This window comes from Mesitornis unicolor, unplaced genomic scaffold (assembly GCF_000695765.1).
Source record: "Mesitornis unicolor isolate BGI_N332 unplaced genomic scaffold, ASM69576v1 scaffold33960, whole genome shotgun sequence".
In the NCBI taxonomy this organism is placed as follows: domain Eukaryota; kingdom Metazoa; phylum Chordata; class Aves; order Mesitornithiformes; family Mesitornithidae; genus Mesitornis; species Mesitornis unicolor.
Genome location: NW_010158166.1, coordinates 1,342 through 26,448, shown reverse-complemented (window position 1 = coordinate 26,448; position 25,107 = coordinate 1,342). Strand labels below are relative to the sequence as shown.

General features: G+C 50.5%; 1 protein-coding gene across 1 annotated transcript; it reads left to right on the top strand.

Moving 5' to 3' along the window:
• The first annotated feature begins 1,137 nt into the window (after positions 1–1,137).
• On the top strand, positions 1,138–13,401 carry MDM4 (MDM4, p53 regulator). The gene is given in 12 exon segments (XM_010182809.1): positions 1,138–1,212; positions 3,790–3,864; positions 5,216–5,349; positions 5,778–5,827; positions 8,569–8,630; positions 9,401–9,497; positions 10,854–11,014; positions 11,119–11,136; positions 11,138–11,170; positions 11,578–11,712; positions 11,860–11,940; positions 12,844–13,401. Coding segments are annotated over 12 exon segments (1,479 nt in total).
• Positions 13,402–25,107: the final 11,706 nt, after the last annotated feature.

Sequence of the window (25,107 nt, the reverse complement as noted above, 5' to 3'; positions counted from 1 at the left end):
TAGCTGATCAGACCGGCTCACATTCTTTGTGCCTGATGTGGCAATAACAGATCCATTTACTGTTACCTGAAAACTGCTGTGGAAGACCGTTTAGATACTGCGCTGAGAAGTTTTGGCTTCACATTTTCACATCTAATCTGAACCACTGCACAGGTTCAAGGTTGATACCGCTCCTGCATTCCACAGAGTAAAAACCTTCCCAAAGTTGCATCTGCATAGGGAAATTGGGGAGCCAGTGCTGTAATTCATCTCATGCTTTAGCCCTGAGTCTACCAAAGGGGCAGTTGCAGGGCTTGTTTGGGCGCTGCCTACAGAAGTGCGGCCAGATCCACACTGCAGTGGAGACTTTACCGTCACAATAATTCTGCAGGCTCATGGGTCTGAGCTGCAGTGCTGACACCATCCCAGTCACTTCTGTTCCAGTGGCTGGCTGGTTTACACCGTCCTCTCTCTAAATATAAAGAGGTTTTCAAACCTGTTGTGTGGGGTGGGTGAAACTGGAACGTGCTGTGAGTCATTCCACATCACTGTGCTCTTTGGGTGGATACTGAGAACAGAAACACATTCAAATAGCTGCAGGACTTCCCCTTTCCGGTTCCTTTTCAGGAAGGGATCTTTTTGCCCAGTGATGCTGGTGAAACTCGGTTTATCTGATAGCCTGCATCTCAAGGCTGCAGCAGCTCTAAGCTCTGGGAAAAGCGGGTGGGGAAGGTGTTAATCATTGCCATCAGCACCGCCTGCCCCTCCCTGTGGGCAGTGGGGGGGTTGCTGTATTGGGAAGGTTTCCATTGGAGGCGATGGTGACTCAGCTCAGTTTCTCCTCCTGACTCAAGGACCTCAGCATGGCAAGGGTTTGCCAGTGGCAGTTCCCCGGGTTCCTCACCACACTGTGCTGCTCTGAGCATCCTCGGAGCCCCAGCAGAGCAGGCGCTGGGCAGCCAGGGTGGGACGCAGCAGGCACGGTGCCATTAGCGCTCTCCTGCAGTCGTTAAGACACACAGGGCTGATTTTAAACACTGGTTTCCTGAAGCTTCTGAGGGTGGCAGTGGTTAAACTAAAGGCTGGGTTTCTCAGTTAACTGGAACGTGATCCCTCTCGTGTACAGGTTTCTGCTGTGACCAGCTCATCACTGCCACGATGACCTCTCCAGGCTCTGCCCAGCATCCAGCAGCTGAGAGCGCCTGCAGAATCGCACTGGGACAAGTTAACCAGGTAATGATCTCTCCCATGATCTTCACTGCTTTCTCCTCACTAAAGCAGCCATTTTTTCCATCAAATCAAAGCTCTCCAAGTACATTTAAGTAAGAGTTTAGCCTGATGGAGTGGAGCTTTTATCCCGAGAACCTGCGTTAGCTTTCACTATCAGATCAATCAGTTATGAACAATTTAAAGGCAGAGGAGAGGACAAACCAGTTAAAACTGGCAATACAAGAAATGTTATCATGCATATTTTTGTGCTGGATCTATATTTGAAGAACACCACATGCAGCTGGGCTCTGACAGTTGTACTGGAGCTTTGTCACCTCGTACACTGAACTGTGGTCAGTAATGCATCTGTGTGCCCTTCCTGGAGTCAGCTTGGGTAAGCACCGAACACGTTGTACTCTTATTATTGACTGTTCCTAGAGCGTCTCTGATCAGGCATCGCTGTAGCTGCGAGCCAAGGTCAGCACTGCAGGTGTGGTCTGGGTATCGCAGTCTGGCTCTGTCACACCACGCTGACCCCTCAGAGAACAGGAGTTTGCAAACGATGACTGCAGAAATCAGGAAGGTTTCCTTAAGGCAGCCATCCAACCAACCTTCCAGAGCCAATTCATTTTGAAAAGCATCTCCACAGTAAGAGGGGATGTGGCCGGAGTGGAAATAAGCTGCTGGGAAGTGAAGAGATCCTCCCAGTTGAGGCTTAATTTAGAAGCCTTGAATTGTAGCCAAGTCCTGTGCAGAGCTGATGTAAATGCTTATTTATTCAGCTCACTCCACATGAAAAAAAAAAAAATAAGCAAATAGGCTCTGATATTAGCAGCAAAATATTGATTGTCAACACTCGGTGTCCTCGGCAGCATGGAATAAACACTTCCATTTTGGTCGTGCTTTAATAGCTAAGGGCCCATTTAAAAGTGATCAAGCTAACTAGGTTGCTTCTTTAATCAGAAGGAGATGTGTAAGAAGTTACTTCAGAATCCATTTGAGAGTGGTCATTAGAGAAATGAATGAATGCAAACACATAATTTCATCTTTTTAAAGACCATGTGCTGATGCAAGCACTTATTTCAGTTGTGCTAAGCTTTTTCCTAGTGAGAAGGCTGCTCTTGAGAGAGAGACGTGGGGCTGGACACGAGCAGTTCTGTTTGAGCTTGAAAATGCATCTCACAGACATCATAATGAGAAAACAGGCAGACCAGATACATCCACAGAGAAGATATATGTTACACTATTAGAAAGCAGTGGAACAAAAACACCTTGTCAAGATACTGCCTGATGGCTGAGCCACAAATGGCATTCGTGACAAGCAACCAAAGCTGCTCTCCTTACCTTGTGCAGTAAAACAGTGCCAGAGGAGGAGGAGGAGATACTGTAGTGCTGCAAACAGGCTCTGCTCCTTGAGAAAAGGAAGTGGGGATTGCAGTTGCATTTATATGGGGAGAAAGGAGTGGGTGTGAGACACAGGTGAACCCACCTAACACTGCCACGGGGAGGCATTTAGAGTTGATTGCATGGCTTGAGAGCATCAGCCTTGCAGGGGAAACAGCAGTGAGCAGCATGTGCAGAGGAGTGGACCTTCTGTCCCGTGACACATTGAAATCTCTCGGTGTATTGGCGTCTGATACAGGAGGAGAGCAGAGGAAGAGATTCAGCGTGGGAAGTGTGCATTACTATACGGTGTTGTACACAACCGTGTCGTGCTCAGACAGCAGCGAGGGCTTCCTGGCATTTTTAGGGAACGCACGGCATCGGATCGTGTGGTGATGCTTTCCTAGGAATCATTACAGTTCTTGTGGAGTAGATGAAGTAGCAACGTGGGGCGAAAAATAGCTTTTTAAAACCTGCTGCTGTTTTATATAGCATTATCTGTCTCATGGCTGCTCAAAGCTGCTGGGGTGTGTGGGTGAAACTTAAAGGGGTTGTGGAGCAGTTGCATCGTTCCCAGGGTGCTTTACATTTTGTATTGTAAAGATTTTGGTTGATGAGTGAGACCCACAGAAAATACAGGTTCTGATCCACGGTGTTAATTAACCACACCTCGTGTTTCCTGCAGTCTTATTATTACGTGCCCATTCGTGAATCCTAATAAATCCACGCTCCCTAAGGTCTGCACAGAGCAGACCCGATTTGCTCTCTTGAAGTGCAATCTGAATGCACCATCGCCGCTCCTCAGTGTGTGACACTTGGTTACTCACTGCCCAGGACTCCATACCAAGGTTCTGAATTCCCAATCTTCCCTCACAGGATGAATGGCATCAAAGTTAATGAGACAATGCGAGTGATTAAAGCCTGGAGAGCCTGCTGCCCAAATTCCTTGGCTTTTTTTTTTTGTCTTGCACTCCAGTCAGGATGATTGTGCTCATTTCCAGGCCTCTCAACTTCTTTTTTAAGCATTTGTCCATGCAGATGACTTGTAAAGGAGAGCACAAGCCTGAGGCCAGCAGCACGACCTCCAGCTCACAGCAGGCTGCCAGCCCTGTGCTTGGTGCAGGACGTGGCCAGTTTGGGAGCTGTGACACACACAGGGGTGGGTGCCAGGGCGCTGCTTCACATCTCCCTCAAATAAAACTCTGCTTTGTCTTGTAGGTGCGACCCAAACTGCCGCTGCTGAAGGTTCTGCAGGCTGCGGGCGCCCAGGGTGACACCTTCACGCTGAAGGAGGTGGGCTCAGCCCCTGGTTATTCGGGAGATGGGGAAGGGATGGGACTGGCTGTTGGTTTTTCTGGACTGTTTTTCTGATACCTTCCATAGGGCTGCTGGGATTTGATCGATCATAAATTATCTTGAGAGCCCCCCCAAGGAATTGGAACAGGAGTGTGAAATACTAAGGGAAGTTATTGGTCTGGAAAATCAGAAACTTCTTTAGAGGAAGGGCTGAGGTAACCACAGTCCTGGGAGCGCGCAGGAGATGCTGCTCAGTTGTCTTGCTCTCCGCTCAGTGCGTGAAAGCCTTAACAATTGGATTCCAGTTGATGTTTTTCATGTAACTTTGCCTTGAAACGGCTTGTCAGCTAAACCGAAGAGACCCCGTGAAGTCATTTATTTTAAGATTAAAATGCAGTATGTGTACGAGATTAAAAAAATGACACCGACGGTGATTTACAAGAGTGTCCTGTCTGCAAAGAATTAAATGCCGTGGTTTTTCATTATGAACGTGTCAAATATTCCTGCAGGGCCCTGTGACTTATTTTAAACACTTATGCATTTAAATAACTTACTTAGCTTCTCAAAATTTTTGCAAAAACAAATTGAATGGTTTAAATGGGGAGAGCTGAGTATTAAATGCAGGTTACTTGTGCAGATTGACGTTTTAACTCAGTTAAATCAGTTTTTTCGAGTACTGGTAGCAACTTTTTGGTGACACCGTCGTTTAGGAAGGTCACTTTGTGGGTAATGGGTGTGGAACCTGCCTGTATTGTGCTTAATGCACTCTGCTGCCTCCTCTTGTGCTCTGGATTCCTCGCTGGAGCTCAGCAGTGCCCGATGTTTTCTCTTTTCTCTCCATCCTTTGTGACACTAATGCACTTATTTGTGCATCTCGCAAGCTGTGTCCTGAGGGGCAGCGCTGTAAATGTGGTCGTCCCTTACTAATGGCTTATTCTTTTCACTTCTGCCTCCACTTCCTCCCCATTTCCTTCTCCTCTTCACTCCGAGTTGAGCAGCAGCAGTGTCCATCCGCAGCTCTCACTGAGGACACTGCTCAGATAAAAGCACTATCGCCCATTTTATGTTGTTTTTTAATGTGGGGTAGCAGAGAGGCTGCTGTTTGTCCATCCTCGACTCAGTTTTCCATCTTGTCAAGGGTTAATAGCTACGAACCTTATAGCAATACTATAAAGCATAACTCTCCCTTGGTTGGGAGGCACCAAGATGTGCATAAAAAGCAGGCACTGCTTGACTCACACTGCACACGGTAGCAGGAGGCAGTATCATAAAGTGAAGCAAATTTCCAGGGTCTTTGGTGGTTGGTTTCGGCTGCAGACGTGGCTAACGCTGTGGTGTGTATCCCCAGGTGATGCATTACCTAGGACAGTACATAATGGTGAGGCAGCTGTATGACAAGAGGCAGCAGCACATGGTCTACTGTGGAGGAGATCAGCTGGGAGAGCTGCTGGGACTGGAGAGCTTCTCTGTAAAAGATCCAAGGTAGGAAAACGTCCTCTTTAATGCGTGTTGTGTTGTAGAGGTTGCAGAGACAGGAGGCTCACGGTGTCAGTGTTCTGCTCGCTGCTGCATGGACCTCTGTGAACAGCAAGTGCCCTGCTCTGATGCATTTGACCAGTTGAAGTTTAGCTCCTTCAATCTGCAGAGCCAGCTCCGGTGCAGGCAGTGAGCTGTGTGAGGGGACATCTTTCCCCCTTTCACTTCTGCATCTTCTCAGGCCCTCGATCTCCCACTTAAGCAAAAAGCTCCATCCTTCAGTTCAGTTCTGAGCTCGACGTCTCTGTAGTGACTGCCCTCCCTGCAGTTCCCAGTGTGTCACTGGATAGGAACAGAGAATTTCTGTCCCTGGTTTAAAGGGTAATGGGGTTTGGTTTTGTGAGTGTACTCAGGTGTCGCCTTCTTTCCCACAGCCCAGTCTATGATATGTTGAAACGGAACCTGACCTCTGCTGCAATGGCAGGTAGGTTTGTCACAGTCTGGGCAAGTCTATTCAATGTAGTGTTGATGTAACTTGGGTAAGTAATGATAGAAATGTTTCTGAAGTTGGAACAAACTGCTAATGAAGGCTTTGACAGGACGATCTGTGTGTGTTTTCTGTGTGTCCACCATCAGTAGCTGTGCTATGAAATCAGGTGGCTGTTTGAGTGACGGGGCTGCCAAACCCTGGAGCAGCAGGCACACTAAATACCATGGATGTACAGATCAACGTGGTTGAAGTGGCCCATCCAAATCATGACTGGCTTCTCAGTTTCATAGCATGCTGTGACTTCCTGCTCTCACTTTGTTTTATGCTTTCACAGTCCTGGCTGAATATAAGAGAGCTGGAAACCCAGCCTAGTTCTGCAAGTCAGAGAGGTCTGGACTTAAATCAAACACTTGAACCTTTAAAGGTCACTGTTAGCTTTCCCAGCTCACGAGACAGATCAAATCTATCTGCATCAAAAGTCCTCCAGTCATAAATTAAAATGTATTGTTAAATTAATCTCAGCTGGTGGCTTCCTTGCAGCCAGTTCCCATTGTGCAGCTGGGGATCTTCATTTGAAAGCAAAACTTCTGATGAAACTACAAGTGTGCAAATCATAAGAGAGCTGTACCAGAGCTGTGGGGTCTCCAAGCACATCATGTGGACTTAATTCTTCATAAAGGCTCAGTCTGTTTTTGCACATGTACATAAAAGCTCGTACAAATTTAGAAACTGAGAAAACATGGCTCTAAACTGTGTAGTCCTCTGCTTTGAGCCGTGCATTGGTGCCTCTGAGGTCCCCTCCTTGGTTTCCATAGAAGAATCTTCCCAGGTGGACTCAGGTGTGAACACGTTACTACAGAAGAGCTGTGTGAGTGCCCTTTCCCTCGCTGGCTGTGCCCTGGCCTCTTCCCTGCAGGCCGTGTGTGTGGAGAGCAGAGGATCCCACAGACGCTCTCCTCTGCTGCCCTGCCCCTGCTGCTCGGTGTGTGTGGCTGGGTGTGCCTGTAGGGTCCAGTCGTGGTGTAAGTGTTGTAAACCTGCCAAGAAGGTGCTGTTCCTTAGGGAGATGATGGCTGAGCTATATCACTGTCTGCATGGGAATGTGTGTGACTATGAGACGAAACACGCTTGGCAGACCAGACCTTGACAGGTACATAGGATACTCCAGGTATTCCTTTCCCTTCATCACAACATAGGAATAACAAGAAGTGCCATAGGGCTTAAAGGGTTCTTCCTGTTTTGTAAGAGCTGCTTGTATTCATTAGCCAAATCAGTGCTTATCAGCACATCTTTTTGCAGATTATCTTGGCCACTTCTTTTAAGTACACTTGTAGAAAAAGTGACTGCAGTACATCTTGATAACAAAGACCAAGCTCTTAGATAATGTTCTTTATCAGATGGTGTCCTTACTGGGCTGCCTTTCACTCTGAAGTGAGATTCACATGAGGTACTTACTTGGGAATACCTCACTTTAAGGCCATTTTGTATAGCCTGTGTTGGCCTCATCAAAGGAAGCTTCCCATACGTGGAATGCCTTTTGCATTATGTAAAAAGTGTTGGAAGGGGAAGTCTTCACCTCTTGTAATGCCCCTGCAGAGCCAAAGCAATTACAGATGAGCCAGTTGGCTTCTGTTTTCCTTCAGATATTGAATAATCAGTGACCACAGAAGCTGTAGGGTAATGGAAGGGAAGAAAGGAAAGCTGAACTAATGCATGGAGAGCAAAGAATTTGGGCTAGAGTCATGTCATTTTGTGGGCTTATGTTTTAGTCCGTTTTGTGGACCACTTTGTGGTCCAATTTTCTGCCTACAGCCACAGTTTTCAGTGTCTTCTCAGTGCCATGACTCATGATGAAAATCAGAGCATTCACATCTCCATGGCATTCAGCTGGGAATTTCTCTGCTAAATTGAAAGGGGAGCAAGCAGGAGCCATCCTTGCATCGTTTGTTCTCAGCAAGTCATTCTGTTGCAAGGGTAGACTTCCTGAGTGCATCCTTCCTACTATGGAGAAAGATTTCTGCTAATTTGATTGTTCTTGCTATTTAGGTTGGCCTTCTCATTAACTCTCGGGGCCAGCACAATGGTCTGGATTAGATTGCGTTGTGGATGTGCACCCCATTACCCAGGAAAGGGCTTGCTGTGCGAGGAGCTTTCCCTTCTTGAGTCTCAGCGTTGTTCTTCCTGCCCAAACACTTTGAGAAAGGCGCTTTTCCTGTCTCAACCTCAGCCGAAAGAGGTGATGTCCAGAGATATTTATAAAAACCTTACAGTTTTCTGCTCACCACCTGCATCCTGGGTCTGATCCAGCCTTCAGCTGAGAGTCCCCACTCTCTGCTGTTGCTCTGGGTTGCTGCCTCCATGCAGATCCATTGTGTAAAGGACCTGGAGCTTGCAATGGCAGGACAAAAGAATAGGATTTCACATTGAGAAGAAGATTCAGCCTGTAGGAAAAAGCATAGTATTTCACATTGGGAAGAAGATTCTTACATGCTGTGAGCTTTCACCTCTGAGGAGGCACGGAGTCTCTATCCCATAGGCTAACGCCTCTGTAAGTACCTAGCAAAGCGTAGGGAGTACAGGAGTAACACCCTAGGAAGTGGCCTATGGAGGAAAGGGTTGTGTTTCCGTAGAGGTCTGCCAAGCCTGGCTCGTTGGGTGCTTGCTGAAGCCCCTCTGTGTTGTGAGAATGGTTATTACCAGGGAAGGTTTTTTCTTTTGTTTTACCTGCCATCTAGATGCTGCACAGAGTCTCGCAAAGGAACAGAGCGTCGATAAGCCAAGCCAAGACCAGCTGAAGGTAAACCCACTGCCTGGTGGTTTCTTTTGTTGTACAGAGCGCCCCTTCTCTGTACCTGTGCATGGTGGACTGCCAGAACTTTGTGCTGCTTGGCTGCCAGGTCCTCACCTTCCTGAAAAGTTCTCGGAGTCCACAAGACAGGGACAGAGTGACCCTTCTCTGTTCTCCTCAACAGAGTGCCAGTCTCTGAGCGCGTTTCTCTGGGGTGTAGCACTTCCAGGCCTCAGTTCCTCCAGCGTGCTCTGTGTTTTCTTGTCTTTCTCTCCTCTCTCCCACCCCCTCTCTCGAGTAGGAATTGCCACATAATTCAACTTTCTAAAACACGTGGACAGGTTTGGTGTTTGATAGGATTGTTTTCAGCAGCTTTCAGGCAGAATCGGAAACCTAGGAAAAATCTTTGCACATCCAAAGTTGTTTCCAGGTGCGTTTTGGGATTCGGGTGCTGTGATCTGATCTGGGAGGTGGCTGTTCACACTGGAGGCCACAGAGTCACAAAGATCACAGTATTCCTGCATGAAAGATGGCTACTTTGGGGTTTTTGCCAGTCTTAAGGTTTTTCCTAGGTTGCACGTCTGTTGTTTGTGCTGATTGCAGATGCAGTAGCCTTCGTAGAGAGTTCATAGTGTGTAGTTTTTAGACAGAAACTTTGATTTCTCTTCATAACTTCTTGGTCTCGTGCTGCAGCTGGTGACTGGGAATGGAAGTGCTACATCCCCTTGTCCCTATAAGCTCTGCTGGACTAACATCTGTTTTTTCCTTCCTCCATGCAGTTTAGCCATCAGGAAGGTTCCGACATTGGCATCATGGAGGGGGAAAGCAATGCTTCTGCTTTGACTACCTCAGAGCAAAAATGTGAGAATTATGAAGGTGAGTGCCAGCTTTTCCGCAGTAACACAACACATACCAGTGCTTCTGCTCCTTCTTCAGCGTAACACCTTGAGCTCTGCAGCAGCAAAACGCTGGAGAAGGGTGTTTGGAGACCAATAAGAACCTGTCCTGGAATGTCCTCCTTAAAAATCATTGGCTTATGCTAAACATTGAGAGAACTGCACATGTTCACCAAAGGTATTTTATGATAGATGTGTTTTCTAGCTTGGATGTTTGGTCTCATAAATAAACAAACACTTGGAATAAAATGGCAGGTTAAGCCCCAACAGCACATCCATCACTAAACAATGCCATGAAAAATCTTACAGACCTTGCTGAAGGGTATTTTAAATGCTGAAATTATACTCGTATCTATTTATCTTCCCAAGGGACTCTCTCCTCTGATTACACAGAACATAGCCTGAGCCGTCTGCAGTCATTACCTGCAAACCAATCAGGGAACCGAATAACAGTGGAATATTTTTTATTTTATCCAGCTTAAGTGTAATACAGCTCCTTCATATTTAGACATTCCCTTTGGTTTAATGTCTGGGGATTTCTTGCCAGTTCACTCATGGATTTCTGATGTTACGGAAGCAGTTTTCCTGTTTTTCTACTTTCTGTTCTCACGTCGTCCTCATATCAAGGAACCCAATTTGTAAAACCAAACCTTCTTGCAAGTGTGGGTATTTCCAGGTCAAATGAAAGCAGAAGAGATTTTCCTGGCTGCATTACAAAGGAGGTAGAAACAGTCCTTGTCTGTGCCTTTGAAACTCTTGGCACTGGAGAGAGAGATTCAAGGTTATCTTGAAATTCAGGCTGCTGAGTTGAGGATCACAGACCAAACTGCACAGGCCCAAGAGGAGGCTGAAGCATGGGGGGTATGGAGGACGGATTCTTACTTCCTGCTTCCTGTTTTCTGGAATTTGGAAGCTCCCATGGCTGGAAATTGGAACCAAATTCAAACCGGTTCTTTCTGCGTCTTCAGCCACTCAAGAAATGTGCTCAGGGTTGACTTGGGTAGAGCCCTGAAAGAAACGGTTGTGTTTCTGTATTGAGACTTAAAGTAAGGTAGAGCTAAAGAGAACCTGCTGTTATAGACCCTGGGAGCACTGGGCTGGTTCTCTGACTGCTGGCTGTGCAGTCACTGTTTCACCAGTTCACTTGGGTCACACACAAATAGACGTGCAGCCCACCTGACATCCCAGTGCACTCACACAAACCCACAGCTCTCAGCAGTAGCTGGCTGTAAGGAGCAGGAAAGAGCTCTGAAATCAGGTGGGGCCAGTTTTTTCTCTGCTAGTCTCTTAAATAATGTAGGTGTGGCATGACTTAGACTCTACTTGGCTCTTACAGACAAAGACTTAATAGAAAACCTCTCTAAAAGCAAGAAGCCTAAGCTGGACCTAGTGTTTGAGGAATGGGATGTAGCTGGTCTTCCATGGTGGTTTTTAGGCAACCTCAGAAGCAATTACGAGTCCAGAAGTAATGGATCAACAGATATTCAGACTAACCAGGTGTGTAGACATTTTCCATAGGTGCACTGTATTCTTTTCCTCTCCTCTTTTGGGTTCCAAGTGAATAAAATATTCTTGTTCTTTCTTTCCCCTTCCCACTCCAGGATTTTCAGCCTCTCCCTTGTGTGTTCCTGTCCCAGCCTTTCACACCAGGTGGTTGGTTACCTTTAGTGTTCTTAAATAAACCAGGCGCTCTCCGAAGGCTGTGCTCAGCCCTTGGAGGTCCTTCTGCGCTGCAGAGCGTTGGTTGTCTCTCAGGCGTTGTCCCTCATCTGGGCTGAATGCCGTCCCGTGGTGCAGATGGCCACAGTGGTGCCCAGCTGCTGTATGGGCAAGCAGCAAGGGGAACAAGCGTAGTCTGCTTGCAAAAAGGGGTGTCTTTGGGACAGTAGTGAGCTGCCCTTGCTCTCTCAGGGTGACTGGAGGAGCTGCCCAGGGCTGCTTCGTTTTCCTTTCCTCTTGCTGAGGAAAAGGGTTGAGGCGTTGGCTGTGGCGATGGCTGCGGTGCTGGTACTCGCGCTGCTGCTCACCCTGAGTGCTCTCCTCTGCTGCTTCTCCACCAGGACATAGACACTGCCGTTGTTTCCGATACTACTGACGACCTGTGGTTCCTCAACGAGTGCCCGCTGGACCTGAGCAGTGCAGCAGTCAAGGTGGAAGCGGTTGACTGCGAGGAGGTGAAGGAAGGTGACAGCAAGGTACTTCTTCAAACAGCCACGGCGCGTGTGCTCCACGGGCTGGCTTTGTCTCATTGGCCTCATGGCAGTGCAAGATCCTTTGGTTTTCATCTGCCTTTCGGTGCTGTGCTGATTATTGCACCCCTCTAACGTTTCCACTCTTTCCAGGTGGTGGAGGATGCGTGCTCACACGACTTGGAGGATTCGCAGTACTTAAGTGATGACACAGACACAGAGGCTACTTCTGAGGTGAGCATCCTTCATCCTGAGGTCAGCGTTTCTTGCTTGGAGTGTGCTGCACCTAGCAGGGCTCTGTTGAATTCCAAACTGGATGGACGTGAAGTCAGTATTAACAATATCCACGCATCTTTTAATAAGGTTAATTCTGGCTTGTCCTCTGAAAGGAAATCTGGAGTGTAGTACTATGGCAGAGAGTCAGAAATCTAAAGTAGGCACTTCATTAATCACTGAAGTGAAGTGCTCACACTCAAAAAAAACCCTTATTAGTGGAGATTTCTGTGTCAGGATTAGGAACCCACTAAGTCCTGAGTGTCCAGGTCACCTCTGAAGCTGTCACTTATTCTGTGATAGGCTCTGGGATGACAAGACTCTTCACAGCTGGTGGCACCAACATTTTTAGCATTATATTTGAGACTCTGCATGTTGACAAATGAGGATGTCCCTGCAGTTGGACAGCTGAATCATGGCTCTGAACTTGGGCAGCTCTTGCTGTGTGGGTAATCAAGTACATCGCTATTAGTTGTGCAGATGCGAAGTGATTAGCGAGCCTGGAAAATCTATTCCTGCCTGATCCCAGGAGCTCTGCCCTTGAATTTAGAGGGAGATACTGCAAATTCAATAAATTACAGTGCTTAAGAACATTGTCTTCTTCCAAAATGCTGAAGGCTGGGAGGAAGGACAGATTTTACTGCTTAGGAGATCTGCATCTGTAGAACACACAGGGGTAGTCAAATTCGCTCCAGGCTGTCGTGATAATCAAACTAGGAGTCATGCATTTGCAAGCTCATACTCAGTAGTCAATGTCCTTTTCCGATGGAGCTTCTCTGCCACGTTTCCAATGTAGAGGAAACAAGTTGCAGGCAAGAGTACGCTAACTTGCTGCTGTTTTTGTCTGCCTCGCTCGTTCCCCAGGACTGCTGGCAATGCACCAAGTGCAGGAAGTTTAACTCTCCAGGCAAACGGTACTGCTACCGCTGCTGGGCCTTGCGCAAGGACTGGTATTCAGATTGCCCCAAACTGGCTCATTCTCTCTCTCTGTCCAACATTGATGCTATGCAAACCAAAACTGAGGATGATGAAGGGATCGATGTCCCAGACTGCCGAAGGACCATTTCTGCTCCAGTTGGCCAGCCCAAAGAGCTGTACATGGTAGAGAACAAGTCGTGTGTAGATCCCTGCAGCTCTATTGAGTCTCTGGATTTAGCACGAAAATGTGAAAGCAAGGAGTCTCTGTTGCATTTCGCTGAGCATAAAAAGGAGGAAGAAATCCAGTCTTTAGAGAGTATAAAAAAGTTACTGAATCCTTGCTACTTATGCCACCACAGACCACGGGATGGGAACATTGTCCACGGAAGGACTGCTCACCTCGTGGCCTGTTTCAGGTGCGCAAAGATGCTGAAGAGAAAGAGATCGCCTTGCCCCGTGTGCAGGAAAGACATCGAGCTGGTGATCCGGATCTTCATGGGGTAGTGGTGCCGGGCCGGGCCTTCTCCGCCAAAAGAGCACACAGGTTTTCTTGCACTCACACAAACCCGAACTTCAGAGCTCAGCCGCTGAATACCAAAGAGAATTAATCTTCAAATCTGACCAAGAAAACTGAGGAATCCCCTGCAGTAAATGAAGCAGCATCCACTTTTCAGTGTCCATTGAAATTATAGCCTGTAGGGAGCACATTGGTATCAATGCCCCAGCTTTGAAACTCTAAATCTTCTCATTTCAGCTCAGTGACATCGCTGACATACGTTGTGAGAACTGCTCCTTGCAGAAAACAGGATTTGTGAAGAGTTACGGCTTTGGCTGTTGGAGTTTTGTTCTCCAGTGAGTCAGACCCTGTGCAATGCCTTGTAAGGGGGGAGTCTGCAGCTGAGATATGTACATATATCTCTATATATATCTATCTATATAGACATATGTGTATATATATGTGGGAAAGAGGGCGGGAGGGAAGGGTGTTCGCAGTTAGAGAAGCCATTTCTGCAAGGATCAGTTCTCCTCAACGCAGCGAGAAGTAAATCACCTGGTTTCTGATTTCTGTGTGTGTGTAATGCGGGTTTGTTCCATAAAGTGTAGGTCCTCTTGCTCACAGACTTGAAATAAGTCCTCCCAGACTATTAATCCGTAGCTATCTCAGGTCGCCTATCAGATAGCAAAATAATAGGGTGTTAAGCTTTGCTTTGGTATTGGGTCTTTTAATTTCTGTTGATTCCTTTTTTCATTCAAACACAGTTCTGTATCATGTTGCATAGCTTTAACAAAGGCTGTCCAGTGTTAGCTCAGCCTCTGCTCTGCCAGCTCTGTGCGTGTGTTGGGATGTTCTCGTAGCTCTGTGCTTACAGCACCATTGCACCTTGTATCCAGAGTGGCCTGTGGAGATGAGGCAGGCAGATGATGCTCCTGTAGAGTGCAATGTGGCTTTAAAGACAGGACATGGGCCTTTGAGGGAAAAAATGCAATTCCTGTAAGGTTCCCGTTGCAGCTGGTTAGTCTGTGGGCAGCGCTTGGTGTTAGTTTTTGTAGTTTTCCCTCTGATTTAACACCTCACATTTGTTCTCAGCATTTGTTGTCCTTCAGAGCTATGTATGCTGCTTTGCTGGCTATTGAAACTCAGCTAGAACTCGCAGTTTAAAGCTGTGCAACCCTCCTCTGAAGCTGTATCCTAGAGTGTGCTCCAGTCTTCCTCAGCATTCCTGCTCTCCAGGGCTGTGGGCAGCCCGCACCACGCAGCAGCGGTGCCTTCACCTTCCCGGTACACTGAATTCAGTCCAGAATAAGCCCTGTCTTGTCCTCTCTGCAATTCCCTGTCTGATGTAGTACGTACATCTGCAGACAGACCCAGAAGAGAAGCTCATACCTCAGTGCTGCTTTGGGCTGTTCCCGCTGGTTTCCACACTCCTGTGCGGGTCGGGTGTGCGGTGCAAGGCCCAGGTCCTGCCCAGCAGTCAAAGCTGTTTCTCTGCAGAGATACCACAGGAGGTGCTACTTGTAATCACTGCCAAAAGTCAGGTCCACTTTATATTTTGCATAGTAGGGTGATTATTTCTACGTTGGCTGATATTTACAGTTGTATTTTAAAAGTTGTCTGTAAGTCCCTGGGAGTCAATCCGCCTGGAGAAGCTGACTCACTGCTCCCTATGTAAAGGGCTGTTCAATGCTGGTGATGCACTTTAGTCACGCCAAGACCAGCAGTGTTGCTGCCTGGAGTCGCAGAAGGGAGCTCCTGCCGGCTCGTTTCCCTTTTCAGGTCCTTCCTTTAATTTAAGGGTCTGGGGCTCAGCAGGGTGCGTTGTGGCACTTCTGAATACTGTGAATTGCCCCTTGCTCTGATTGTTTCTAAGAACTCAATGCATTGCTAAAAACACTTCTACTGAGTTGTTCAGGTCTGGCCAAGAACAGTCAGGAGAGTGTTAAGGAAGTTCCAGTAATGGGGTTGAACATCTCAAAATCCTACTGAGATCTGCGTGCAGCTGCCATTGCTCAGTGAAAGTCACTGTCAGCGTGGCAGTTTGTGATGAAAAGCAAAGCTGCAGGTTAACTTCCAGTGTATCTCTGTGACTTCTTGTTCAGTATAACCACAGTGTTTACAAGACGCGTTTGCGAAGTCCTCAGTTCATCCTTTAACTCATTAGTGGATAGAAGATACCGCAACGTTACCGTGGATTTTCCTTCCTATAGCAGAATAAGCTATTGCAGTGCAAGCTGTAACTGCCCAGGCTGTGGCTTGGGGCTTGGAGGAGAGGGGGGGGATTTTGGTGCAGGAGAAGGGGAGAAGAATCATACTGCTTTAAGCCAAGTCTAAGGAAAAGAAGTGGCAGTTTATTGGCCAGGCGATGCTGCTGCTTTCCTTTCCCACAGACGCAGTGCTTGATGTGGAGTCCTCATTCAGCAACCTGGTTTTGGAGGAGCTGAGCAGGGTGCGAGCTCAGGTTCTGAGCACGTCGTTGGTGTTGTAGCAGATGACCGTTCTTCTCTCTTGCGGTGGTTTTTCCTGTGAAGTGCAATACGGGATGGGAGGTCCTTGGTGATCTTCAGCAGTTGGAGATCTGAGCGTAGCTGCCCTGCGATGCCCAGGCTGGAAAGGTTTCTCTGTTTCACTGCTGTGTGCTGTGGTGTCGTTGGTTGCCGTTCCTCTGGAACCTGCTGAAGCCTCACTGACACAAGTGTACCCGGGTCAGGTTCCATTTACTCCATCCCTCAGCTTCTCAGCCAGGACTTTTGGCACCAGGTATCCCCAGAACAAGTTGATTCCTTTGGTGGGTGTTTAAATACAGTGTGGTATACAGCTCACAGCTGTATCGTGCCATTCAGCACATTTTAGTGCTGTGCAGTGTGAAACCGTACGCACGTGTAAGCTCTGTACCGGTAGCCAGAGGTACACACTTCACATTTGCTCCTGAAAGTCTTAAGTTTAAGTGCCTCGGTGACTCATTTACCAACGCGCGCGGCACATCAGCCGCTTCTTCAGCTGCCTTCACAAATCTCAGCATCCCTCCTCTGCTGAGAGGTTTTATGGAGCCAGTTCAGCCTAAACAGAGCCGCTACATGAAGTACAAGGACCCTTTGGAGCAGCCCCAGAGTGCTTTTCCTCCTGAGCACTGGGTGCATCCACAAAGAGCTGTGAACTTTATACCATGTTATGCATTTATCACGGTGCATGGCCGTGAGGGAAACCCTAATGCAGCTTGCCAGGGTCTGCTCCATCCTTCTGCATCCTGCACAAGTTGAGTCTGCTGCTGAGCGGTTGTCCTTGCTGAGAAGAAGCGGCTGTTGGACAAATGGGAGTGGAAAGGGAGTGGAAAGGGAGCGTCTCAGACTCATCAGGCCTCCTCCAAACTGCGTCTTCTGCTCCTGGAAGGAAACCAAAACGCTCTCAGTGAAGGTGACCCATTTGGAAGATGCTGTGATAAGCGACTGAAGACAGACCCAGGGCACCAGTGCGGCTGAGCATGGCCCCATGGCAGCGCCTGGCCGGCAGAGCGGTCATCGGCTGCAGCTGGGGTGGTTGCACATCCTCTCAGCTCGCTCTCTGCACCTTATGCTGACGACCGCAGGCAGCAGTTGTGGCTGCAGTGCTGTTCTGTGCCGTTGGACCCTGGTAACGTGCACTCACTGCCCACACATCTGCATGGGACGCCCCACATCTGCAGGACCATGTAGCCACTGAGCCGGGCATTACCTCCCGCTCCTGGAAGACACAACCACCCCTGAGGATGCACGGATCAGCAGGAGCAGGCTGTACCTCTGGCAAAGATAAGGACTGGCTCTCATGGGAAGGGTGATTTCGTGCTGCGTCCCTGCCGCCCGTTGCTCCGGGTCGGTTTTTCGTGCTCAGACTCCACGCGCACCCAGCAGTCACCGCAGCGACAACGCGGGAGCGCTCGCTGACCCACGTCTCTGTGTTTGCACTATTTTTACAAGGCATGTCTTGATCGATGACCTGTTTTTGTGTCCCGCCCCTAATGAGTTTTAATTAAATGGAGCTCCGTCTATAACATAGGTTTTATTTTTTCATTTGTGCTGCGTTTCGGGGAAAACCTTTTAAATAAAGACTTGTTGCCTGTTAACAGCCTCCCTGTGTGTCTGCCTTTGCAGGGATGCAGAGACCTCCTGTCCTTGGCTGGCTGTGTCTGCTGTGCAGTATTTGCTGCCTTGTTTTTGAGCTGTTTATTGCTCCAGATTTCCCAGGAGCAGCCACCACCACATCCTTTCCTCACCTCCGAGTGGTTTTGTGCTGTACAGGTGAGACGGGAGCAGCCCCGGTGCAGGCAGCGCTGCAGCCCCTGCTCCCCGCAGGGATGGCTTCACTAGAAGGCACCCGTTGGCCACGCACGGCTCGGAGCAGGATGCAGAGCACGGTGCTGGTGCTTCCCTTGCAGCTCCCGTCCTTCCTCCAGCCCGGCCCTGCCGAACCCTTAATGCCGGCAGAAACAGGGGCACGGCTGTGGTTTGTCTTTCCTTACGTGCCTCTTGGGTTACTCCTGGTTGGAGACCAGCAGGGTGCAGGTGATGGGGAGGAAGACGGATGAGCACGCTGGGCTCTTTGGTGTTGCAAACCGGCCCCACGCACACACCCAGCAGTGATTTGTCACTCAGTGCTTGCCAAGGAGATGCTGCTCCATAACAGAGCATCTTGATTGCTTTGTAGGTAAACAATAAAACCCCACTTGTGTCCCAACCAGAGCCGGTTCCCCCCTCGCTGATGGGACCAGCAGGGGCAGGGCTGGGGGTGCTGAGGGGCAGTGCCCCTGCCCATTCCCTGCCCCTGTTCCTCTGGTGTTTGGGATCAGGGGCTGCACCCCGCAGCCGTTTCCAGCCATTCCCATGCCTATAACAGCAGCTGGATTTGCTGGTAACCCCTGCCAGTCCTAAGCCTGCAGGGGAGTTGCTGTCTCTGCATAACCTTCCCTCGCACCCTGCCAGCAAAGCCAACCTGCAGAATGCAGAGCGTCTGCGCCCATCTCGTTTGCCAGGGGCTGCTGTGCTGGCGAGAGCCCCCCACTCCTGCTGTGCCCACCCTGCAGCAGGCAAAACATATCCCCCCTTGGACAGAAAAGGGGTTTCAAGGCGGGGTTGCTCACCTTCAAATTTGACTTCCTTGGAAAATAAAGGATCCGTTTTTGTGGTGTCGAGCAGCCAGGGCTTGGTGTTCCCCTGCTCAGCCGCTGCCCTCAGGTCCCTCCACCTCCCGTGCCTCTTTTCTCATCTGTTGCCGTAAGCGATGGTTTTGGGGCAGCCTTTGTAGCGCTCCCAGACTCCCTTAAGCAGTTGCAGCTCTGTGCTCCAAAACCTGCACTCCTCAGGCTGTTGCTGTTCCCCTGAATTGCCAATGACCCAAATGTCAACATCGGGGGAAAAAACATCAAAGCTCTCTGAACCCAAATCTCCCTGATGGGAGCTGCACCACCACCATCCGAACCACCAGAACAGGCTGGGAGACCCCAAAGCTCTGTTAGAGGGGGTCTCCAGGTGGAAGTTACTGAAAATAGGTTGGGGTGAGGAGGCAGGGGCTGTGAAACCGCGGGCGGGAGCTGCCAGTGTGCGAATACGGGGAGGTCTGAGGAAAAAAAATGCAGCTTTTTTCTTTTAGCAGCCATTAATTTGGGGATTGAAACGGCCACGCAATTGGAAATGGGGATCACAGCAGTTGAGGGGGTTTGGGGAGGTGCTTCGGGGGCCCAGCCGCCCCTGCACAGAGGATGGGGGCTCAGACCTGCACCCACCTCTTGGTTTTGGGAAGCCAGAGCTGCCCCTGCCCTTGTGGCTGTGGAATGGGACAGCGGGAGGTGCTGAGCCCCGGTCCCTGCACAGCACCAGAGACATCCCCATAGTGCAGCATCCTCCAGCTCAGTGGTAAATAATCCGGGCTGATTTTACCAGTGGTTTAGTGACATGCTCTAAATGCCGTGTAAATGTTTGCACATCGCTGTGAGCGTGGGAACAGCTTTACCGGCGTGAGCCGCTGTTATTCTGCTTTGGAAACCGTGTTGTCCTTAACACCGCACGGGAGAACGTGTGAGCAAGGTGGGTAACTTGCTGCTACGCTCTTGCTACTGCCAGGAGAGGGGACTGTCACCCGCAGTGGGTGGAAAGCATCGCTTGATCCATCATCAGAGCACCCTGTGACCCTTGCCCGCAGAGATGTGGGCTGCCCATACCCAGAGGTCCAGCACGCTGCAGTCAGGCCTTTGAACTGCAAAAAAACACCCCAAAATAACAGGATACGCAGGGAATACGCAGGGAAAAACCAACCCCACAGATGTTTTGCTGCAGAGGAGTGGGCAACCCGAAATGGAAAGGTTTGGGTGTCCTCCCCAGCCCAATTCTGTGCTTGCTTTCAAGCCCTGCACCAAGCTTGGGGTTTAAAGGCCCTGCTCTGCACCTCATTTGAGGGTTTCCCAATTCTTTTGCTCACCCCCCATTGCAGGAGCAACCCCCCCAGCGCTCCCCACAAGCTGTGCTCACTTTATTCCTGCCTTGCAGGGATATTTTATTCATCTCCTCGGTGGCTTCATCTCGATTTAACGTTCTGTAGGTGCCACTTGCGTCTGTCCTCTCCTCCCTCCGCCTTGTTTGTGCAGTCGCTGTGCCCACATTAAATATTTACTGGTTTCTCTCTACTGGTGAAGCCTCCCAGTTCCCTTCCACTTCCCATTAAAGATTTACCAGGCGGGCATCAGCACTTCATAAGCCAGCAAAGCCACCCCCTCGTTAGCGCTTCGTTATCCCGGCTCAGCACAGGGCACCGTAAATGAGACCCAAACCACCCCAGCATGAACCAGTTCAAGGGTGTGAGGAACAGGGGGGAGTCTCTGGCTTCCTCCCATGGCAGAGGCATCACCATACTGGGCTGTACTGGTGCAGGCACCGCTCCCACCGCAGCTCAGGTTTGGGATGCAGGGTGATGCTGTGCCCTACAAACCTGGTACCCACCCTCAAGCCACGCTAGGACAGGGCCGTTTGCTGCAGAACGGGCAGAAACGGAGGAGTTCCTCGTCACTCTGCTGTGATATTTATAATTAACCCACTTTTTAGGTCAATATTTTAGCGGGAAGGTTGCTGGGGTAATTCGCGCTTCGAGCATCCTCCCTCCGTGCGAGTGAAGCCCGGGCTATTAGCAATAATGAAATCTGTGCTCGTTACCTTCCGTGAGCTCATGAATCTTTAACGCCGGCTGGAAATCTAATCACGGAAATTCAGCCTGCGACCTCAAAAGTTGCCGAAAAAGGTGAAGGAAGGGGATGGGGATGAGGAGAGGGAACAGAGACGGGGCTTGGGCACCGCTCCCGGGCACCGTTGAGGCGTTTCATTCCCAAACAGGAGAAAAAACGCTTTTACCCCCCGTATTTCCCCTGCACCAAGCTGGGCTTTTTGGGAAGACCCCAGGGCTCGGCATCACCATCTCCCCCCAGCCCAAAGCAGCCGCCTCCCGCGCTATTGATCCGCGGGGTAACCCGTACCGGGACGGGGTGTTTAAGAACCGTCGCTCCCATCTCTCTTCCCCGAATCCCCCGGGATGCGCCGCGGTGGCGGTTTTAAATATTCATGGGCGCGGTTTGTGTGTGTGCACGGTTAAGGTTGCAATTTTCTTGTAATTAAAGATTTACAAGGCGCCGCTGAAGGGTATTTTTTTGGGGGGGGGGTTGGCACAGAGCAGAGCCGGTTGGTGCTCACACCAGGAACCGCCCGCGCTCGGGCGGTTTTCGGCAGGACCCAGACACAGGGGTGATGGTGCTGGCTGCCACCCCCCCTTGTATTTGGTTGATTTTGCTGCTGGTTTTAACTGGTTTTGCTGGTTCCCGTTGCAAAGCCGCGCTGTGCAGGGGTGGGGGGGTTTTGCCTCCCTCCATGTGTCCCCATAATGAGTCCCTGTGCCAAAATCTTCTGTCCCAAGGGCCCCATCCAGCCCCCACCAGGAGCTGCTTTGGGAAGGGCCCTGCTCGCCCCAGGACATCCCCAGGGTCTGCTCCTGCCCCACCGAGCTGGGCTCTGCCTTCTTATTCCCTATTAATTAACATTCATTCCCCATCAGCACAAGCCCTGCCTGCCTCCCCCCCCAGATCTCTCCCCATTTAACCACATGCAAATCCAAAATTAATTCTTCCTCTTCCCCCACCTAATTAAGATTTAATGAGGTTCCAGGACGGCTCAGGAGCAGCGAGGGTACCAGAGGTGACCCCACATCCCCCTGGGTGCAGACCCCGGGATGGGATCAGACCCCAGGATGGGACCAGGGTGATCTGCCCCTTGCCCCGGGGCAGCCACAGCCTCTGCACCCCCCCTCACCCCAAACACCCCAAAGTGCCCCCCAGGTGCACACCAGGTTCTTAATTAGAAGAATTCTCTCACCAGGACCTGCAGCATCCATTGGCACCGCTGATGTTGTCCTGTGATGCTGCTGCTCCCAAATCCTCACTCCTCTGGACACCTCCTGCACCATGGGACGAATTCAAGGCACAGCCTCACCCACCCCAAATGGCTCAGGCCGTGGGGAGAGGGGCTGCCCAAAATCCACAGAGAGGGAAGACAGGACACTGAGAGCAGAGGCAAAGCAGCCCCCAGTGAGGTCAGCGCTTTTCAAGCCCCAAACTGACCCAGTGCCACCCCTCCTGCCCCGCTGGTTTCCATCAGCCTGATTTTGGCCTCAATTGCCCACTTGAACGCAGCTGAGCCCGTTCACTGGGGCAGGAGCTGCTGCAGCTCTGAACAGCACTGGGAAATAAATGAGCTGCAATCGTTTCTCCTCCGTGACTCCTGCCCTTGCCTCTTTGCTCTTTCTTTGGTGATTTCTGGGTGTAAATGCCAAATAATTGTTTGTGTCCTGACCCCAGCGTGTCCCTGGGAGGGGAAAAGGGACTGAAGGTGATAAATCACTGCGCGGCTCCGTGCCTCAGTTTCCCCACCCATAGAGCAGCAATAGAGGAGGGAGGGGGGCAAGTGCTGAAGCGTTTGGAGGGAGAGCTGCTCTGTGGAGATTGACAGGTAGCTTTTCCTCAAGGTTTTGAAAGCTGCACCTGCTTCATCCTAATGGCATCATGCATATGGATAACGCCGCTGACATTTCCCAAGGAGGTCGGGTGTTTTAATTTAAATCATTCTTGAGGAAGTGCTGAGGAGTGGAGGAGAGGCCTGCTTTGATTCCCTAACGAACTAATCAATATGTGCCTGCTGTGCTCCGGAGAGCCTGAAAGCCCTTGGTGCTGGCAGGGATGCAGGGACACAAGAAGGGATACAGGGAGGGATGCAGGGATACAGGCAGGGATGCAGGCAGGGATGCAGGGACACAAGAAGGGATACAGGCAGGGATGCAGGCAGGGATAGAGGCAGGGATGCAGGCAGGGATGCAGGGATGCAGGGATATAGGGATGCAGGGATACAGGGATGTAGGAATACAGGGATGCAGGGATACAGGGATACAGGGATGCAGGGATACAGACAGGGATGCAGGGATACAGGGATGCAGGGATACAGGGATGCAGGGGTACAGGGATGTAGGCAAGCAGCGATGGGCACTGAGAATGGGGCTTCTCTGCCCCAGGGCCCTTGGTGGGTACAAGGGCTCTGCAAAAGAAGGACACAGTGATGGAGCCACTCCAAAAAAAATCAGTTTTATTGGGTGCTTAAAATCGAGCCTGGCACGCAGTGTTCGTGGTTGGCTTTGTGGGGAGACGCTCGGCTGCGGATGAGAGCCACGGTGTTGGGAAAGAGGAGGAGGAGGACGGGGAGAGGGCGGGAGAAGCAGAAATGGGGATTTTACTGCTGTCCTCAAAGCAAAGGTATTGATTTTAAAAAAAAGGAGAAATTAAACCTAACAGCTATGAGTGAGTTGTTTACGGGAGAGAAACCAGTGTCTGGGGTGAGACCTGACGGGACAGACAGGAGGAGCATTTCCCAAATGAGCCTTTACACCCCAGATGGATGGAGGGGGACGACCAGGGGGTGATGGAGCCCCCCCCAGCAGCAGCAGGAGGGACATCGGGTGTTGGTGACGGCCTCAGGCTTGAGAGATTTGGGATCCTGTTCACCAGAGCATCCATTTGAGAGCTGCACCCCTGCTGCCCCCCGCTACCGGTAAAGCTGCTGCAGTGGCGATCACTTCTGCTACCCCAAAATAAAACCCTTGTGTCTGGTTTGAGTTGCCCTGGCTCTTGCTGTGCCTTGGGGGGCACATTAAAGAGCACCCGGGGTCAGACCCTCCTCTCCCCTTCCCAAAGCATCGCTGGTTCCCACTACATCCTGGCTCTCTGGGCTGGGAGATGAGACCCCCGCCTCGGGGGGCTGCTCCCCTTTGAAGGGACCTTTTGATGCAATCAGGTTTTGCTGTGCCTAAAACGCCCCTTTCCCCCTGGTTGGTACCCCCAAATCCCCTTGTGTGCACCAGCAAATCCTCCCCAGTTGCAAACCCGGCTGCAAGGCAGAGGACGAGCCCCAAGTCCCAATCCTGAGCCCTGTAAAACTTTGCAGCCGCTATAATTAACCCAGCAAGGGTCATTTTTGGCCCGATGCCTCCCAATAAGGAGCACAAGCATCACTTCTGAATTTGGGGACTCAGTGCTGCAGGGTGCCTGGATCCCCCCTGCCCCCTCCAGCCAGGGCCGGCTTTAATTCAGCCCTGGGTACCCCCTGGTTGTGGCCTCTGCAGGAGGAAGGGTCTGTGAGCCATGGGGTCTGTGAGCCATGGGGTCCTTGACCCCCATGGATAGGGAACAGTTTATGGGGCCTTTCCTCCAGGACGAAAAGCTGGTGCTTTAATTATAAATACCAACAATAAAATGGTGTATGAGGCACCTACGATGCTCACAGCTGATGTCCTGGGAGGCACGGGACAGGAGTGGGGCTTGATTTGTTCACCCCCATCCCACTGGGGATGCTGGGTGCAGGGGGGACCCAATGGAGATGAATCCTGGGCGCGATGCACAGAGGTCCAGGTCGTTCCGGTTTCAAACGGTACCCAAATAATTGCGCAGCTCTCACATTTGGATCTCTGGTTTGCAGGCGCCGCTTTCAGATGAGAGCAGACGGCTCCGGCGGAGGCTGAACCTTCCCCTCCTGTCCCAGCGTGGCAGCGGCGGCCGCGATAACCGCGATCAAAGCGGCTTTTCCTCTACTCCTACGCAATTACAGCTCTTAAATGGCTCGGTCCCTGCTTTTTTTGGGGGGAGCTGGTGGTGTTTCTGCAGGGATGGGGATGGCGCAGGGGACGGGCGCTGCCCGAGCATCACTGGGGATGAGCAGGATTAAACCAGGGACGCGTTTACAACCAGGGGAAACTTCTCAGCGACTGTTTCCACGTGTTCCAGCACCAATTCAGCAGAACCGCAGGGAACTTATTCCCCATTTCAGTCTCCCCGCTGTACTCCAAGCTGCTTTAGGCCCCGCGTTGGCAAACGCCGACGGCTGCACACCTGAGCTCTGCAGCAGATCCTGGCTCTAATTCAGCCAAGTATTTAAACCTGCATTTAACTCCCAGTGTCTCAGCGACTGTTTCCACGTGTTCCAGCACCAATTCAGCAGAACCGCAGGGAACTTATTCCCCATTTCAGTCTCCCCGCTGTACTCCAAGCTGCTTTAGGCCCCGCGTTGGCAAACGCCGACGGCTGCACACCTGAGCTCTGCAGCAGATCCTGGCTCTAATTCAGCCAAGTATTTAAACCTGCATTTAACTCCCAGTGTCTGCTTGGG